This window comes from Haemaphysalis longicornis, unplaced genomic scaffold (genome assembly GCF_048455015.1).
Source record: "Haemaphysalis longicornis isolate Haplotype H1 unplaced genomic scaffold, Haemaphysalis longicornis Haplotype H1 scaffold_2, whole genome shotgun sequence".
Lineage (NCBI taxonomy): Eukaryota > Metazoa > Arthropoda > Arachnida > Ixodida > Ixodidae > Haemaphysalis > Haemaphysalis longicornis.
In genome coordinates this window covers 154,112,683-154,132,186 of record NW_027526295.1, presented here as the reverse complement: position 1 = coordinate 154,132,186, position 19,504 = coordinate 154,112,683, and the positions used below count along the sequence as shown (strand labels likewise).

At 49.1% G+C, this 19,504-nt stretch overlaps 1 protein-coding gene across 1 annotated transcript; it reads right to left on the bottom strand.

Annotated features, from left to right (window-relative positions):
- Positions 1-1,519: 1,519 nt before the first annotated feature.
- LOC144168373 (neprilysin-1-like) lies at positions 1,520-18,774 on the bottom strand. The gene is made up of 5 exons (XM_077697374.1): positions 18,769-18,774; positions 15,886-16,800; positions 14,991-15,496; positions 12,001-12,283; positions 1,520-1,834 (listed from the first exon to the last, which is right to left on the bottom strand). The coding sequence occupies exons 1-5, from the start codon at positions 18,772-18,774 to the stop codon at positions 1,520-1,522; spliced, it is 2,025 nt and encodes a 674-aa protein (XP_077553500.1).
- Positions 18,775-19,504: the final 730 nt, after the last annotated feature.

Sequence of the window (19,504 nt, the reverse complement as noted above, 5' to 3'; positions counted from 1 at the left end):
CGGCCCCTTCACCAATTGGTGACAGAGATTAGAGAAAAATACCATCAAGCCATCCCAAATGACCATGACATAATATTCCAGTGGCTTCCAGGTGACTCGGAATCATCGGTAACGTCTTGGCGGATGAAGCTGCTCGTATACAGGCCACGACAGCGAGCGCACCATCCTGCTTCCGCTTTCAAGAACCGACACCGCGAGGTCGCTTCGCTCCTTTGCTCGCAGAATCACCATGAAGCAATGGAACACACCGGACTTTTCGAATGACCGTTTCTATGTTCAAGATCCTCTTCTTCAGCGCCGTCTTCCGTATGGGTTGTCTCGACCCCAGTCGACTTTACTTTGTAGACTGTGGTTGGGAGTGGCCTTCACGAAAGCCTACTCTTTTCTCATACCCGCCGCGGTGGCTCAGTGGGTAAGGCGTTGCGCTGCTGAGCACGAGGACGCGGGTTCGAACCGCGGCCGCGGCGGCCGCTTTTCTGGTGGAGGCGAAAAGCAAAAACGCCCGTGTGTTCGAGATTTCGGCGCATGTTAAAGATCCCAAGGTGGTCAAAATTAACCCGGAGCCCTCCACTACGGCCCGCCTCATCGCCTGCGTTGCGTCGGCGTGTTAAACCCTGCAATCAATCAATGAACTCCTTTCTCATCGGTATGGCCACCAGCGCCCAATGTGACGCCTGTGGGCGGAAGAGGCGATAGAGTTTTTTTGCCCTTTGGTCGTTCGTTTCCCTTCGTTTTAGATTCCTTTCTGTTTAGTTTATTTGCAGTGGTCGTTCTGTAATGTACAACGTCCTAGTTCAGCTTAAACACCTAGCCACAGTCGCACCATATCGGCTACAAGGCCAATGAGCTTTAAGTCCCACTAACCGCACACTGGATTTGAAATTTTGGGTTAGTCATCGTCCAATTTCGTAATATAAACACGTGTCCTACAACACGAATAAAAAGAATAGAATTTTGGGGTGATCATGTCGAACTCACGCACTTTTGAAAGTACTTTCTACCTATATCGTTCAACACCATCGGGAAAACTGCATTTTGAGTGGTTCTTATTGTGTCTCTAAAAAAGCCTTATCTAATATTTCTATGATAAGGGTACTTGCCCTTATGACTCCCACCTTCACAACCCAATGTATCTACTACGGTTCTACTGAACAAATCTACTCACCTTGCTTCTGGACGCCAACCCTTTCCTTCGCAAAAGTTATGGCGCATTATTGATGTAAGAAAACTCGAATGAAATACGTGTAAAGTCATTTGCAGAGTACACTTCACACTGCGCTGTCACCCAAGGGGTGCTGTTATCATGATAATGACAACCATGATGGGGACACTGACGACAGGTTTTTCGACGTACGCGTGTACGTATTAACTATTCTTGGAGCCAGCAAGGCGTACATCACATTATGCGGCAGACAAAATGTCCTGAGGAATCGTTGACACAATGCTATCACACCCGAAACAAAGACGACCCGCAGCGTTAAATATCGACCATTGATTTATTGCTCGCCTGCAGCGCGATCTACCAGAAATCGCATTGCTGGGCCGGGTCAGGCCGCATGTACGACCCGATGTGGCACTGAAAAGCCTCACCGAAGGCTTCCATGTTTCGGAGGGGGACGTTGCAGCGGTTCCGCCACGACGCGTATCCCTTTGACTGCTCAGAGCCCACGTTGGCGCACCACTTGACGCACGACGAAATGAAGAACAACTGGTCAGGCTCGAAGGGAAAGTCGGAAAACTTCTCTGCACGTTCCTCGTCGTCCAGTCCCGTGAAGGCGCCGTACGAAGAAGCGAGGCCGGCCCAGTCGGCCGTATTCTCCGAGTCTTGGGAGCCCTGCGAAACAGAGTGCCAGCCCCGATCGGTCGAGCGAACTCCTCATGGATGTAGAATACGTGTCGCTTGGAGTAGTAATACCCGCGTAATAGGAATAAGAATAAAGAATAATAAGAGTCACGTGATCTCCGGCGCGAGGGAGGCCACTCTCCTGATCCCCCCTACGTTTCATGAGTATTGTCATGTGGAGCAGGCTAACGGCCAACGGCCTTCAAATTTCGCCTCATCGAAATGCATTTTGAACGTACAGTACGTACCCTAAAACCAGCTGGGACATGACTGGTAACCTTGTGAAATGCCTTGTTAAGTGATTGTTTGATTGATTGATTGGTTGATCGATTGATTGGTTGATCGATCGATCGATTGATTGATTGATTGATTGATTGATTGATTGATTGATTGATTGATTGATTGATTGATTGATTGATTGATTGATTGATTGATTGATTGATTGATTGATTGATTGATTGATTGATTGATTGTATGGTTTAACGTGCCGACGCAACGCAGGCGATGAGGCGCATACTATTGGAGGGCTGCGGATTAATTTTGACCACCTGGGGATCTTTAACGTGCGCCGAAATCTCGTACGCACCGGCGTTTTTTTGTTTTACGCTTCCATCAGAAAAGCGATCGCCGTGGCCAGGAATCGAACCCGCGTCCTGGTGTTCTGCCGGTGGATATCGAAAACAGCCATGAAGTGCAAGTGACACTGAAGCCGGCCTGGGGCTTGGTCCTCCGGCCAGCCGCTCGCTCTCCAGCTGCAGCGTCACTGCAGCCCGGCTGTAGTATAGTAGTAGTAGTAAAAGCTTTATTTTGCCAAAAAAAATGTGGTGATTGCACCACTGAGTTATTCACTCAGTCACCTGGACAGCGGGGTTCCAGATGTTTTGAGAGCTCGGTGTCTTCAGCCAACTGCATGGGCAAGGACACCTTGTACGAAAGGAGCTGGGCAGCCTCCCACTCTAGGAAGGATGATAGGCTATCAACAGGGCTCCCGGTTTTCGGAGCTTATTTTTGGCAAAATTCGAAGGGTGTATTTCGGATTTTAAGCTTGAAAATATACAATTTTTGGAAATTCGGACTATATTCCCTCTTTTAAATACTCCAAGTCATGGGTGAAATATTATCTGAACACGAACACCTCAGAATGTTGAAAGCAAATTTTTCTCTTAAAGATTTGACGGGCAGACACACATATAGTACACAAGCAGGAACAGTCAAAGACAAAACATGTACGTTTGTCCTATTACAACTTTAAACCTTGTTGTAATACACGCTAGCATACTTTATAAGGTTTTCGTCGCTGATGGAAGCGCGCTGCTTTCGATTTATGGTTCTCAGCATTGAAAATGCCCTTTCACCGTTTCCTCTAGAAAAAGGTAGAGCGAGAAGCCACATCACAGAGTGAGAAAAAACTGGCCACTGCTCACTGTGAACTCTCCAAACGAGAGGGGTTCAGCAATGTCACTTATTTCATAGCTCTGGAAGTTTGCAAAATCTTTCACTAGCAGGCTGATATTAGGGTAGATGACCCTTGTTTAGACGAGTGTACTGGTCTCGAAAGAGGGCAAAGGATCCTCCTTGTGGGACCGGTTGTCTATCGTAGTCATCGCTGAAAAGTGCGAACGCCAGTACTGCCGATAACTTACCGGATATCCAGAAGCCCGAACTTCAGTAGTCTTTTTTTTTTTTTTTTTTTGCGGCCGTGTGCTATAAAATCGGTGTCTATCGGCTCAACCTGAATTGTCCAAAATGTTACCGGCGAGCGTTTTTCAGATTTTTCGGATTAATCCGAAAACCCGGAGTTCTAATTATGAAGGATGGGACGAGTTCCTGTACGTGATGCCGGTATGTTTAGGCATGGCCGAATGATGTGGTGAACCGAGGCTCGTTCTACGGAACCGGAAGGGAAAGCATCTTCATACTCCGCAGAATATATTATGGACATGAAGTGTGAGTGGGGAATGATAGAACTTAAAGCTGCCTAAAAGCCCGTACTACATCGAGCGATTTCGCCTGCGAATTCGCTGATGCGGCGCCGCTCGTGCGGCAAAACCACCTTTTTTCGTTGCTGCGGCAAAGTGCCAAACATTTGAAGCGGTCGAGCAAACGCCGCTCGTGCGGCGTGTGCGGCGTAGAGGGGCCGGACCTGCGGCCAATAGGAGCACAGCTCGGCACCACTTGCACGCTTGGAAACCAGATGGCGTTGCTTGTACGAGCGCGACAAAAGCGCGGGCACACCAAAACGTTTGTCTTTTCTGCTGTGTGTGCGTATATTGATAAAGAATTGGCGATTCTTATATAAAACCGCAAATAAACTTATATTTACCGCAAACCAGGCAGAAACAACTTGGAAAGAAAGTAAAATAAAACCACCCTTGTTAAAATCACAACAACCTTTGCTGGTGGCAAACTTAATTCAGTCTGCAAACAAGGCGCATCTGAAATGCGAAAATCGCGGCGTTCGCAGACCCCATGTAGACGACAATTCCAGGCGTTGCGAACTTCGCAAGTGCGAATGTTCGTTCCAGCGGATTCGCAGGCGAAATTCGCTCCATCGGCTGAGCGATGGATGCGGTGGTGGAAAACAGGCCTGATCCTGGTGGAAATGGTCGAGGATATCGCCGAAAGTATGGAGACAGTCCTTCTAACCAAAAGATGGTGGGCTATCATCAGATGTCCTATGAGGCTCTCGGTGAACCATATCTCGAGCTGTCTCACTGGTCCTCTCGTTTCCCCTCAGGCCAGAGTGTAGCGGTGACCAGATGATGCGGATGTTCTGAGTGGTGTGGACCCCTGCAGGGTTGCCAAAGCTCTAAACAATACTCCGCCGTTAAAAAAAAAAATGAGCAAGGACGATGCGGAATGGGTTCTGATATTTAGATTGGGAGACCGACTGTGGGCTATGGCTAGACCGATTGTCGTTTCCTCTGCCGCTCTTTCGCAGCTCTGCCGGTCAGTGCACCTTGGCCGTAATTGTCACGCTATTCTCAATTTCGGTTACAAAATCCCCTATTTTTGATGGTCGTTCGCATCGTGCATACGCGTATTTTAGCTGTCATATATTGAATTTTTTTGTATTTTTAGGCAGGCAGTACGGAAATATGGTTTTCAAGAGGTCAACACTGCAGTTGGCCTTTTTAACCAGGAGGATTAGTAGTAGTCCGGCAGGAAGAGTTCGAATTGGTATGCGAGAATTCTACGACGCGAGAGGAATCGCGCTGCATCGTCAACACAGATGCTTATAGATTTGTAAATGATATGCAAAAACGTAGCCAAGAACGGCGAATACTTAAAATTCAGACGGCGCTGACGACTGGAGCTGAGCATGAGAGAGAACGCGCTTTAATGGTGCAGGAAACCTTATTGCAGAAAAACATTATGGTAACTTCTGAGCTGTAAATAAAGGATAGAGAGGCAAGGCGAATGGCCTTCCTTTAAACTGGCGAGAAGGAGCGAGGTTGCCGACACCTTCATGCGTTTGGGGTTCAACCACTAGACGCAATTGTTGTTGGCCCTGCCAGGAAAGCATTTGCATGAGTCGGGTGGAATGCGTCGTTATTAGGCTTGATAATTATCATGATGTGTAAGTGATCCCCTTACGCGAGGTGACCATTGCGAACTATATCTACTTTGCACTAGACTGTTAATAATCCCTTTTAATTAAGAAAAGTAGGAATCACGTTTTTTTAACTGTACATCCCAACCAACAATAGCCGTGGCTTGCCGTGCAGAGTATCCTCCGTGCAGTTTTTCTTTCTTTTAGATGCGACGCATCTCTTTAACTCGCCTTGTCCCTCCGGCGTCTTCCGTCGTCCGTAGTCCGCATCCCTCCCCCATTCTCCTCACCGCACCAGCTGCGCGCTAACGCCGCTCTCACCGCAGCGCCATCTGCGTGTTAGCGCTCGCTCCCGTCGCCGTTAGCGCTCGGTTAAACATCGAACACATGCGCATGCGCTGCTCTCTCTCATTCCCCTCACCGTTAACGCACGGTACATATAAACACGGTAACTGCTCCGCTCCGCTCAGTCGTTCCGCCGCTCCGATGACATCCGATGACCACCGATGATTTCAATGGAGTCTAACAGGCCTGCTATCGCGATGGTCCGCGCAACCGTACGTAATATAATAAAAACAATAACAAATTGACACGCTAAATTGAAACAACATAACGGAAACGCAACGGAAACCCCACTATGCGTCGCATCTACCCATGGTTCCCCTCGCGGAAAGAGGGTGTATTTTTTTTTTCTCTCAGGCTCACACTGGATCTTGTAAACCTTGACTGCACGCCGGTTTATGATGTTTTCAGTAATAATAAGCTGGGTGATAGTTGGCATTCGATTTCAGTGAAACCTCGTTAAGCCGTACATGGCGGGGACGCAGAGAAAGTACGCACTAACCGGCACTGCGGTTTATACGCCTGCATTAGGTTAAAGGGAATACGAGTCGGGGATTCTGCTTAACTATACGTATAAAAAATACGGCTTATGCGGGTACGGTTTAACGAGATTCCACGTACTATGTTTGGCACCAGCATGCGAAATTTTCATAGTGCTGCGAGTGTTTATTCATGATTCGTGTAGGTCCTTGTCAGGCAGCCAGCTAAGGCATCAAATAGCGAGTATTTTTCTTGGTCTTGTTGTTACAATGTTTTCCAGATTCCTGGCTTGCGGGCTTTATAAAGCTCCGAAATAGGGATACCGTCCACAGGGCGAGAGTCCTGTTGTGAGCACTTACACTCATCAATAAATGTTTATTCTCTCTCTCTCACCATTTCGTTCCCAAACTTCCTGCTCACCCGGTTATCTTTGCTGTTTTTCCTCTCCTTTGCGATGAATCCTACATTTTCCGGAATATGTCCTCACTCCGTTGTCAGGTTTCTGGTAACATTTCGCTATTGAGTGTGCGTGCTATAAACTAGTTGCAATCTTCGTCAAAATTTTATTGGCCCCACCAAAAGCTTAACGTTCAAATGTGACCGAGATAGTTTAAGACAGCCAGAAAGAAAGGGTTTTCTTGCCAGCTTTCTGGCATAAAACTGTTTCATTTCCCTCCAGATTTTAAATTGTTTTTGGAATGTTCGCTTTCGCCTGTCTGCATGACCTTTAAGCTGTTTACAGAAGTCTACCTGTTACTCATCTGCCCAAGTTTATGAGTCTTTTTTTATTCAAAAAATATCTTACTCCGACCTCCTCTGACTTAAACGACTCTTACCACGGGCCTTCTATCCAAGACTAGGTTTCGGACGTTGGTACAGTACGGAGTTCAACAGCAGAGAGCTTGAGCATAGCGGCTAGCGTCAGTTAACGCTACGGCGGGCGGTGGCGGGGCCCGACTGGGCAAGTGCACATTCGTTCCGCAGGGACGGTCGCCCGCCTCGCGGAGCCCGTGCATTCGTTCCGGTGAGGGCCGGCTCCCTCAGCCTCCCTGCGCGCGCATGCGCAGTCGTGTCCCGGTAACCCAGCACCGTAGCGTTAGCGGACGCTATAGCCGCTATGCTAAAACTCTCTAATGAGACCGTCGGCGTCATTGACGCTTTCCAAACCATTCGTACTACTTCCTATTGCTACGCGGTGGCAGGACAACTGAGGTGGAGCATGGTGGATGAGGCGATGATTTCATGGGTGGCCATGAGAACACGAGTCGTGAGTTACGCGCCGATCTCCCCTTCCTAATCTTCACGCGGTCTAGTTTTATCAAGGGGTGTCAATGGCATCATTTGGCGGATGCACAATATGATGCAAATGACAGAGGAAATTCACTCCGAGCGAAAGCTCGCTATGTCGGCGAAGTTCTGAGAATTCGTTGCTGTGTCATTGTCGATGCCTGACTGAATACTACGGTGGCAGGGTAAGCGGCGAGGCGGGATGATTGAGCGCGTATCGAGAACTCGGCGCTTTGATTTGACCTCCGGGCGTAACGAGAAGGTGATCGCAGTGTGCTTGGTGCTGAAGGTGCACTTCAGTGACCGCAAAGGCGTGCTGACGATATTGAAGAAATTTTCGGACGGGGTGATTGCCAGTTAAGCCAGGAACACCCAGCATAATGCGAAGATTACTAGCGTAATTGGACAAAGACGTAAAGTTGTTCAAAGATCGGTGACGGACAGATTAACACATAAAAAGGGGGAAAGGAAAGATAGGGCCTTTGCATTGGAATATGAGACAGTGAACGAGTAAAGTTGGGGTGATTGGTATCGAGCATGATAAGATGATTACTAGCATAACTAGACGAGGACGTAAAATGTGGTAAAGGATGCAAAAAACGTAAAAGACTCTAGCGTTGTCCGGTGTCACTTCTTCACGTCCTTGCCCAGTTACGTTACTAAATGTCTGATCAAGTTTCAGCAATGCGTAAACATTTAATAAACGTACTCTAATCAACAGATTTCGCTGAACTCGGTGCTTAGCCCCTTTACCCAGAAATTGTTTTTTTTTTTGTGCCCAACAGATGGTCTGGTGTTTGGGTATGCTGCCGCAATAAACGCTCTAACGCCTAGAAGGAAAAAAAAAAAGGTAACAATTCGCACTCACTAGAGAATGGCACCAACTTCAAGCGGGTGCGTTGTTTTCTCAAGTGCACTGCATTGGAAGATGGTGGAAATTTGCCTAACAGTGCTGAAATATAGGAGGCAGAAATAGGGAGCTCCAGCTGGTATATTGCTTAACTGTACCTGCGCTAAGCTGTGTGTCGCAGGTCCTCCCCACGATGGCGCTCTGCGCACTCATCGCAACGCCACCAAATCGTGACCCCAGCTTCCCTTTTGGTGAGCAGATAACGCGTTTACCGTTTACTCGAATTCTTTGAGATCCCACTACAAGTCGGGGCGGACAATGAGTTGCGGGGAGAAATTTGGGGAGAAAACGAGTGGGGTTCTCTCCGAGTACAATGGATTGAATCACTGTGCGAGCATACAACGGATGCACTAAACAGTGACAGGCCAGTCAACTTTCGGTGCCAACCTTATCTATGGCGTCCTCGTCCTCGTCCACCTCGCACGATTTTCCGCGCGAGGAAACACAATTAACTTTATACGATCCTCCGGTTGGATCAATTATTCCCCTAAACTACTGAACAAATCATCCCTATGTCAATAGCACGTTGTAAGAAGCTTCTCAGGCGAGGCCACTGCGCCCGGAAAAAAATGTCCATGTAATCCTAGCCGCGCAATGACTGGAACGAGTGGGGTTCTCTCCGAGTACAATGGATTGAATCACTGTGCGAGCATACAACGGATGCACTAAACAGTGACAGGCCAGTAAACTTTCGGTGCCAACCTTATCTATGGCGGGAAAACTAATTTCGCATGGCTCGAACCTTTAGTATGCGGAATCTCCCGAGAAAAAAAAGGCTAGTGTGCCCCCATAAACATTCTCTCATGATGTGAGAATTATAATGCGGCAGCCCTATTTCTCCCTCAGTTACGTCAGGTTCGCCAATCCCGCCAAATTACACCGAATTCACCTAGCCATGCACCCTTCAGCGAACTGTACTGTCTACCAGTCTGTCGGTACCCTTCAGCAGCTCATGTGGGGATGCCCGAGTAGTCCCCATCCAAAAAACAGCCACAGATGGGTAGTGAGAGAAGGCGTTGCGCTGCCAGATCAGGAGGCTCAAGGTTGACTGATCACCTGTCTGCCGCGGTCGCCACCAAAACGGCGGCCACTATCGTAACTGTCTTTGCTTTAGAAAAAATGTTTCTTTTTCTTCTTCGTGCTACTGAGTGTCGCGCGATGTCGCGACACTGTCGCGAGACACGATGTCGCAAGACAGTCAAGAACTTACCTATTTTTAATGAGTAGGCTTCACTGGGACCCGAAATGTGCGAATAACAGCTCCGCAAAAACCGGGCTTTAAATCAAGGCTTGAAGCGCCTTTGAAATGGGCTTCACTAGATTATGCCAAATTGTTACAGGGAAGAATGTTTTCAGTAGAAATATAAACAGTCATGTCAATATATGTGGGCCCTGGGACTTTGTTTACTTTGTATTGAACGGTCTGTTTGCAGTCAAAGGTTTTTCAGCCCTCACATTGGGGTTATGCGGAACAGGGGACGGCGTGTTTTTCGCCAAGACCGTCTAGGAACGCGTAAGTAGTGCTCACGCACTAAAACAAACAAAATCCAGTTGTGGCGTAGCCATTCCTTTAAAATACATCAACTAATATACTGTTCTTTCCATTTTGTGGAGTTTTCAAGGATTATATAATTTCTTGATAACTACTTTATAGACGTACACGCAATGACTTGTTCTGATATTTTGCGCGCGTGCGCGTGTGCGTGTGTGTGTGCGTGCGTGCGTGCGTGCGTGTGCGTGCGTGTGTGTGTGTGTGTGCGTGCGTGCGTGCGTGCGTGCGTGCGTGCGTGTGTGTGTGTGTGCGTGCGTGCGTGCGTGCGTGTGTGTGTGTGTGTGTGTGTGTGTGAGAGAGAGAGAGAGAGAGAATGGGGGGGTTGGCTGAATGCAAAGCTGTGCTATCCTCACAACATCAGTGGCTGTTGTTTAAAAAGGAGCGGCCGAGATAAGAAGGAATGCACGCACTATATAGGTTGTATTCACTTGCTAGGCACGCATGCAGGCAACCATGTGACGACGGCGTCACTGGTTACGTCGGGCTCCGCGGGATGGCAGTACTTGTGCTAAGCCCATGATGTGTGTTGGACGTTCTAAACTCTACTCCACCGAAAGCAAAGTAATGCCTCGACTCCAATGGAAGGGCGATTAATAACATTTCTGTTGACACCACCATTGAGAATCTGCTTGCAACAGAGCAGACGACGCACGCCGGTGTTCTTTTTTTCTGCGGCGTTCTGGCGCCGTGGTACAAGCCACTCCATGTCGGTCGTGCTTAGACAATGTCCACGGCGGTTCCCAGTGTTGCAAAGTGAAGAAATTGACAGCTAAACTTTTCAGTTAATACCATCTATAGCAATAAGGTGCTTCGACCGAGCACGCTCATTGTCGTCTCGGTAGGACGACTAAAGTGTGAGCCCACAATTCCATTCTTGCGGTGGAGACGCCTCCAGGCAATGCTTCTGATTCGTGATGCTAGATAGCAGGAGTCCATGTGTAGCTGCTATCTCACACCACTGGAACAGGTTAAACTCTTTGCCCCCATCCGTCGGTGGCCAGTGTTTGCACTTAAATGCACCTCATATTACGCCTGATAGTTTCGTACCAGAAAGCGTCGTTCAGCGTTAAAGCATTAGGAGGACTCCCGCACTATCTAAGCCGGCACAGCGTCTGGTGGGTACATCTGAAAACGACATTGCAACACCGTTTCTCAAATCTTACACCCCACCAAGCAGCCTCTCATACATGCGTTATAACTTCATGCGGACACCCCAATGCAGCATTTGCCGCAGTGTAAGTAAGCCCCTGGACTTTGCTGCCGCAAATAAAGCACACACCAATTGCGCGGCGCCACCACACAGTTTGTTCTGCGTCAACAGCTGGCGCAATGGACCTTCGGAGCTACATCACGGCGCAGGTGCTGTAGTTGCTATATAGCAACCATATGTCGGCGCCTTTGTGTTCGTCACTCCTCTCTTATACCCCTGTCACGTCGGGTACTTTCAATCGCGATTGAAGTGAAGCGCAATCGAGTTTTCGAGCGCGCTCGGCGCACTGCCGCTGCTACACGGCCCGTTTCAATAGCGATCGAGAAGTTGCACCGGTGTCAATCGTGTACGCCAGATGGCGCTAACAATGTACTTGCGGCCGGCGTCTGGTAACTTCGCGTGGTCGTAGGTATACGTAACTATGTAAATCTTACGGCACGCTTATTTGGGTCAAGTTATTTGATACAATTTGTAACGTTAGTTGAGTTTGTCACCTTCTGTGCCATTACTGAGCGGGGACGAGAGTATCGCCGCTTTCATTCGATCGCGCTTTAGAAACCAGGATTGAGTTCGAGCAGGATCGAGCTCGATCGCGATTGAAACTCCCGTGTAGCAGCGCCCGATCCGGATTGAGCTTGATCCGGATCGACTCAATCGCGATTGAAAGTGCCCGTGTGATAAGGGTATTAGCTGCAGCGACGGCGTAGGTATGATCGTTGCTTTGCAACCGGATGCTCAACCTGATCTGTCGCCCCACTGGGTTTGGGATCGCGCACAACGCCAAGTTTCCGGATAGAAATTCAGGGAGGAGCGTCTAACTTACGTCCCGGGTGTTGTGCGAGCGTCGAAGGCAGCCGACGCGCGCATCGTACTCCTCCTGGGAGCGCTGCGACCACCACCTGACGTGGCGGCCCTGGGCGTCCCACAAGCTCCCCGTGCGGTCGAAGGCGTGCGTGATTTCGTGCCCCACAGCGCCACCAAGGCCGCCGTAGTTGAACGCCTTCGGCGCTGTCGGCGAGAACATGGGGCTGCGCAGCACCGTCGCCGGTATCATGATCTTGTTGCGCATCGGCAGGTAGGCAGCGTTCGTGGTGGCCACCGAGTACCTGCACCACCATACCAGACCATGAGTTGCAAGGTGCCGCAGCTTTTGCTTGGGCGACGAAATCGTATGAATGCATCCAATATTTTGTCTTCTTTTCTACCACCTTCTCCCGTTCTTTTCTTCGCGGCTATTGTTCGCTCATGGTTTTTGTTTTCTCACCTGCTTAGCTCGGCTATGCCAGGATATACCTAGCGTGAGCGAAGGTTCAGCTGGTTGTTCTTGGGTTTCCTGGTTGCCTAGGATTAGCTGATTATCATGGCTACTGCTGCTAAAACAAATTCCAATCCAATCCAAGCCAAGTCAAGTCAAGCCAAGCCAATCCAAGCCAATCCAGTCGCGGCGGCGGCGGTGGCTCAGGGGCGCCAGCTGTGCGCCGTGAGACGTCACTGCTCCTCGCGCATGTGCAGCACGGCTCTCCAGGAGCCACGCGAAACTGTTCAACCTCGCCCAGTGTAGCTCACGCTACAAAAATGGCCGCAAATATGTGGGCTTGTATTGCGGCGAATGTCGGGCAAAGACGACGCTATTTTGCCGCCCATGCATCCTAAACCCCTCCTCTCACCCACCCCTCCCGCTGTTATGCTCTCTCCCTTCCTTCATAATCGATACACTTTAAGTTTGCTGGATCCCATTTGATTTTCTTGCATCCGCGCCGCTCACCCGCCATTGTTGGGACCTTGACTTGGAATTTTTGGTCGAACAGCTGGTGTAAACACCTATTTTTTGGTATTTACTTTTATCTCGCCGGTCCTTGAACATTGTGTTTTACCGCGCGCCAATCCTACGTCCATTTTTAATTTAAAGAACCCTGCTACTGTCAGTTGTGTACTTATATTTTGCTGCAAACAGGCTTAACGTTTCTTTTTTTTTTTTTTTTTCGCTGGACAGTGTTGATACGTATGCTGAACACCACCAGTTTCAGTAATTTGGGACGGTTTTGCCTGTACAAATCTTGTTTTAGCATTCTTTCAACCTTTGGCCCGAAGGCTGAATTGGGTGACCGAATGACCGGTACAGTCGTGGACCAGCGATTTCATCTGCATCAGAAGGACGCCTTGCTACCAGAGCATATAACGAAGCGTTTTGTTTTGTGTGTGTCAGTGATACCTAGAGGGGAATGGCGTAGAGATAAAAACAGCAAGAAGGCATAGATACAACATAAATCTATGATATTTCAGTCATGATTTACTCTGCCTCCATTTTGTGCGGTATTCACGCTGCTTATATCTCCCAATTGTGTATCACGTTTTTTTCTGCTTTTTGTCGAATGCCAGGTCGTTTTATAGATGATCCTGTATCGCAAAGTCACGTGTCCCGCGAGTTTTAAACCTAATTGAAAGGCATCTTCTGCTAGTGTTTAAACTAAGGAATGGGTGGTCTCGTTCGTATAACTTTATTTGTATGGTGTTCTATTCAAACCGATCTATTCTAATCTGCTCAATAGCTCGCGATGATCGGCTGTATATAGCTGCTTATCGCAAGCTATTCGGCGGATTGAATAGATGTGAGATTTTACAGGTGTTCGTCTCCCTCCTGTGTTTTGATATTGCAAACAATTGGCGGCCTTACGGGGTTCTAGTTTAGGGCACTTGCCTCACAATAGTTGGACTGGTCCATGCGGGTTAGTGGGGAACACGCTTTCCAGATACACTAGATTCTCAGGATTCCTTTCGAGGTCGCATGAGATGCAGAAGAGTCAGTGAACGGAAAAAATGAATCACTGCACTTGAATTTAATTACAGTGCGGAGATTGATTATTGTGGAGGACGATTCCTTTCGTGCAGGCGACATTTAATGATTGCATATTGGCCCACTTCAGGGATCTGTGGCTTTGGGTAAAAATGTTTCCGCTAACATGGCCGCATACACGATATGTTTAGCGTGTCTTATTTTGCTCTTGGTTAAAGAAGTCAGGTGTCAAGGCAGCCAACGAACCCTTCGGAGTACATTTTTTGTCGCTACTGATCTGAAACTGGGCAAGTTTAACGTGCACAGTTAGCAACCGAGAATAATCAATCGCCAGAAATTTGTCAAGAATATCTGAAGAGTGTCTCCAACATCATAAGTGAGTTGGCAGAATATTACGTTAGGAGGGAAGAAAGATATGCGATGTAATACTGCCGACGCAGCTAAGAATACACAAAGCTCCATGGTCGATTTATAGTGCGAGCTCTAAGTCTCCGGAGACATTGTTTCCGGAGACATTGGCGAATTTTTAGCCCACGCAGCATTAACCGGCCATTTCTTTCCTGGAGCAAAATGGGTGCGCGCATGCGTAGGTTTTGGGCATTACGAGGAAGCGGGTGGTGTTTAATCTACCCCTGACTCCTGCATTCAAGCTTGAGTTAAGGCTACAAGCTTCCCGCGTCCCAACTGGCAGCGAATTTATGACTGCACTACGGTCCAAAGCGAAGCATTTATGTAAGGACTAACCATTCACTGCTGAAGTATTTTGCCCGAAAAAAATTCAGGGCTGGTTCGTCGGAAGCAGTATGAAGCACGTAACAGTTTGCTTCGTAGTAGGATCTACATACAACCCCGGTTCTCACATTAAACGTCTTCAGTGTCATCACTACGCACCACCAAACTGTGGTTTAAGAATTTGTTGTTTTCTTAAATATGTTGCCCCTATTGAACGCGATATACATAATGCAATCGTTGCTCGACTTGCCGCGATACGTTGTAGTTGGTCACGAGGCAGTGCTAACCTGAAGCTGGTGCTGTTCGTGGCCATCCAAGTGATGGTCATTTCCATAGCCTTCAGCCAAGGATGGAGGAAGCTACCAGCGACGTCCGGGTAGTCCCTGTACGCGCGGTTGATGTTCTTGGTGAAGTTGAAGTACTCGGGGTAGCCTACGTGCAGCCCCATGGTTTGGACCTTGTAAAGCGCCATTTTCTTCGTGTTTCCTGAGAGCCAGTGCGAGTCATGGATCTCTTCGAGGATAGAATCGCGGATGTGGGAAACCATAGTCCTGGCGGCGGCTACCGTGGCCGGCGGCACCTCCATGAAGAGGTACCACGAGACCAGCGGCACCTCCATGGCTTTGCGGACGGCGTAGAGGCACTGTTCTCGCAGCGCCTGCTGGTTGGCAACGCCAACCATTGCGAGCGGCATAAGTGAGCGCAGCAGCTCCCACGCGGTGAGGAGGCTGAGCTTTTGGCTGCCCAGCTCAGCGTAGAGCATGTTGAAGTACCGGAGGGCGGGTTCGCTGACCTGCGTGCACGTCGAACAGAAAAACCACTGGTCGTTCCCTTAAGTTAAAGTGTTTAGGACATGGTCTTCCGGATCGTTACAACGTCACAAACATCTTTGGGATGTTAGTCCCCTGACGGTTGCGCGAAGGGTACAGACAACACACCGTTCATCCATTTCAGACACTGTTCCGACTTGCCTAGTCGCACGAAAGAAGTAGATTCTTTGCGACATGCGTGTATTCTCGACATACATTTTTAGTCGAACGTTTTAGCAGTAAGTTTAAAGCTGTGCCTGTGGCCCCTCATTTTACTAAACTAATCAATTAACACTCCGAATAGCGTAGCTAAAGGAATGTGATGTGAAACACGACCCCGCTTTCTAGGCAACTGAAGGATGGATAGACTCACCTGAACCTCATCGTCTCCGCGGTACTTGCCGTTGGTGTAAGTGTTGACGAGGGCGGTCCACCTCCCACGCGCGATGTTTGGCGTAAGATGGTCCAGTCCATCCAGCGAGTTGAAGTTGAAAAGCTTAAGGGCGAGGAGGACGTCTTGCGAGAGCCTCCCGGCAGCCTCGCTTTCAGCATAGCTGATTTCTTGCGCAGGGAGGCCCAGGGTTCTGCTGTAAATTGCGGTCATGCCGGCGGGGCCTCGCTCCTGGAACCATGACAGCTGCACGTCGCTCAAGCTGACCTTGACCTCACGGTAGCCCCGGCTCAGTCTGTTGTCCTCCAGCCAGAGACCAAGAAGTGTGATGAGGTTGTAGCGGAAAAACAGCCCCAGAATCTTGTCCAGTGGTTCGGCGCTTTGGTACTGGCCCGGGCCCAAGCCCACGGTGCTCAGGAAGTCCTGGAGTGCCGCCGTCTCGTCTGTGTCACCGCTCGTGCACGCCTTGTACAGCGCTGCCGCCTTCTCGGCCGCGCTCTGTCCGCTGTAGGGAACAGTGGCGCCGTCCAGCGCGCGGAACAAGGACGCGTACATCTCGTCTTCCATTTGGACGAGCATTCTGCCGGACGAGCTCCTGTAGTTTCCGCACACGAAGCTGTAGAAGTCCCCGCATGGGTCTTGTCCGGTAGCCATGATGGAGTGCAGCTGCTGTACCAGGGTGCACTGGGCGCCCTTGCAGGGCCCTCTCTCCGAGGATGGCGGAGCCGTGCCTTCCTTCCCCGTAGGCCAAAATGAGAAGTAGAGGCCCACCGCCGTAGCCACGCCCCCTAGTACGATCACTATGAGCGCGCACACCGCCCCTTCGCTGACGCCGTCTCCCGACTTCTCCAACTTGGGAGAGTCTCCCTTGGACATCAGCATCGACGTCTGGCTCGACTGCGTGGGGATAAAGTATATATGTGAACAGGTATTAATCAAAGATTGTTGGTACGCTCCTTCACTGACTGACTGGTTTGTTCTGACACAGCTGTCACTCATTAGGCTACTAAAAACTTCGCTCTTTCGCAATTACTTTTCTAAGCGTTTAATAAGTGAACAGGGCACATTTGTGCAAGGCTGGGAACTCGCAAGAAGGATACGCGGGTATCTAGTAAGGTGCCAACTTTTATAGTGCGTGTAAGGTACCTCGTGACGTCTGGGCAAAATATTTTTTTTTCAGACCTTGTCCTTCGTGTGGATATTTGTTTTCTTCACAGCATTGGGCTGCAACGGCTAGACAATGCGGCGCGGCCAATAGGTAATTGGTCATATGTGCTAAGCGTTTCGCGAATGTGACTTCTAAGCAGTAATGATTTGGCGTTGTGTATGGCAACCTGAGAGGGAAAAACTTCTGTGAAGAATGCTTCCTACTTCTGGGACAAGTTTTCGGTAATAACCCCCAAAAATATATGCCGCGTTTTAACTAAAGTAGACTATCGGAAAAAAACTGTCGTTAAGAACTGCCTGAACTGAAATGGTTCTTTGATATGGCGAATAGCATAGGCTATTCAAGGTTGGTGAAGTACGTAAAAAAATATGGGGCTAGAAGCCCAAGGCCCACGTTACGACGTGTTACCGATAGGGAAAAGGTGCGGAGATTGGAAGTTCACATAAAGCTACCTCACGTATCTGGAAGGACAAGTGGTGTCACTTAAACATCATTAACGTGTTTCAAGCGGAGGCCGATTCACGGAAGCCTAAAGAAAAGAGGCAAGGAGCGATAGGGCTCATTATGCGTTCAAAGCAGTATGAATAACGGTTTGCTGATCAAGCTGATGCGCTAGGAAACGGCGCACGTGTACAAGGAGGGCAAGCTTTCAGGCATGTGCATCCCTCCTCGTCGACGAAGCCACTTGATTCTCCGTGATAGCTATGCTCCTCCTTATTGTCAACAGTGGTTAGAAGCTGGGTAAGGCGAAATATGGAAATATCGACAAGGTGTACGAAGAGACAGTCCATCAGCTAATAGAATAGAGGCAATAACGGTAAGTTCTACGATGAGGGACACGCTGTGTCCCACAAGTACGTTGATGAAGTGTGGGAAGAGGAACCCCGTGCAGAGCGGGATTAGAAGTGGGACTGTATTTGACAAAGAAGGTGGTGAAGAAAATTCTTATGTGCTGGACGAGACGGATTCACAACCCTTTTTTAACCTGGCGCTGCTCCTAGCGGTGTTGCAGAGCAGTACCCACGCATGGGCGAGGTCTGGCGCCTGCACTTAACGTGACATTCTACAGTGGGACGGCTGAAAAAGAAAAGCAGCCAAATAGGCATTGGGCCCTTCTTGGAGCATTTTGTTTGCCGTGTGCATAGGTGAGGGCGTATGATTATATGTCTATGGGGAAACGTTATTAGACGAACACGAAAATTTTGCTTCACGGATGAAGTCTAGGAGGGAACGATGGTGCGGCCCCTGCATCCGTGCATTGTAAGCGGATGCGTCGTCTACGCGAAGGCCCGTCGCCAAAGATGCCTCATGTCCGTCGGACGCAAGGAGAGGCAGGACAACCGTAAACGGTGCAAGTCGGCTGCTACCCCGCTGCGGTGGCAGACTGGGCTCCTAGTGTCCGGAAAAGAATGTCGGGAATGAGGTCCCTGGCGCACCACGGTGGGAGCTACCCCCACCCGAATCATCCTAAGCGCAACCTCTTCGGCATGCCAAGAGCCGCTTCTCTGAGGCCCTGGATTGACATTTCCCGATGGTCAGATGAAACCGCAAGCTCCAAACTCCTGTCATCGTTTTTCTTCAGCTCACTGCCGCAGAATGCCAGTTGGATGCGCTTAGGGGTTGAATTTTTGAGATCAATGTAGCAGTTATTGTGCTGTGCACAGCTTGTGAAGTGAACCTGAGGAAGTCTCACTTACCTCCATGGCAGCCGGAGGAACCGCGGTGGTCCGTTTATAGGCGTAGGCCCTCGACGATTAGACACTCAACCTGCAACCAATTCGGTAGCGGTAGGGACGATGATGGTGGCCCTCACAAAACAGCGCATACTCATGGCGAGGAGAACGAAGAGGACCGAGAGCCCAGTTTTTTTATGTCGTTTATGGAATCAAAGCTATTTCCAACCAGTCTAAACTATCTTTTGTAAGCGTCTCATAATTAGATAAGAATTCCGTTTATTTTAATCGTCCCCCGTTGATTGGCTTATCCCCTGATTGGGTATACGTGCCATATCTAAAGGCGCAACAACAACAACAACAACAACAACAACAGGAGAACGAAAACAGAAGTCTTGTCCGAATGTTCAAGAAAAATGGGGCTTGGAAGATTTAAAAAAAAAAAACGTACTAAAATAGGTTTAACGCGGCGCAAGAACCCTCTCGGAAATAATGGAATGGATGGAGTCGCACAAAAGATAGGGACAGTGAAAACTCGGTGCGCTTGAAATACCAAAGCACAGAGGAGTCAATGGCTGCAATGGCTGCCGCAAGCGTAGAGCAGGGGAGTCTTAAGACGTAGGTCACTGAACCTGGCCGCAGATGGGAAAGGGATTTATGTTCTTTGCAGTAGTGGCCCCACCGGTGGTTCTACCGTGGTTCTAGAAGTGATGGCGATTCTTCTTGGAAACGCACTCACACCGTGCGGCTGCAGTGCAGG

Bases quoted from the DNA above. Each gene is read 5' to 3' on its own strand.
- LOC144168373 (XM_077697374.1), bottom strand. The intron at 15,497-15,885 runs GTGAGTCTATCC...ACGTGCACGCAG, and splicing joins GCGGAGACGATGAGGTTCAG to GTCAGCGAACCCGCCCTCCG. The intron at 1,835-12,000 runs GTAAGTTAGACG...TCTGTTTCGCAG, and splicing joins GCTCGCACAACACCCGGGAC to GGCTCCCAAGACTCGGAGAA.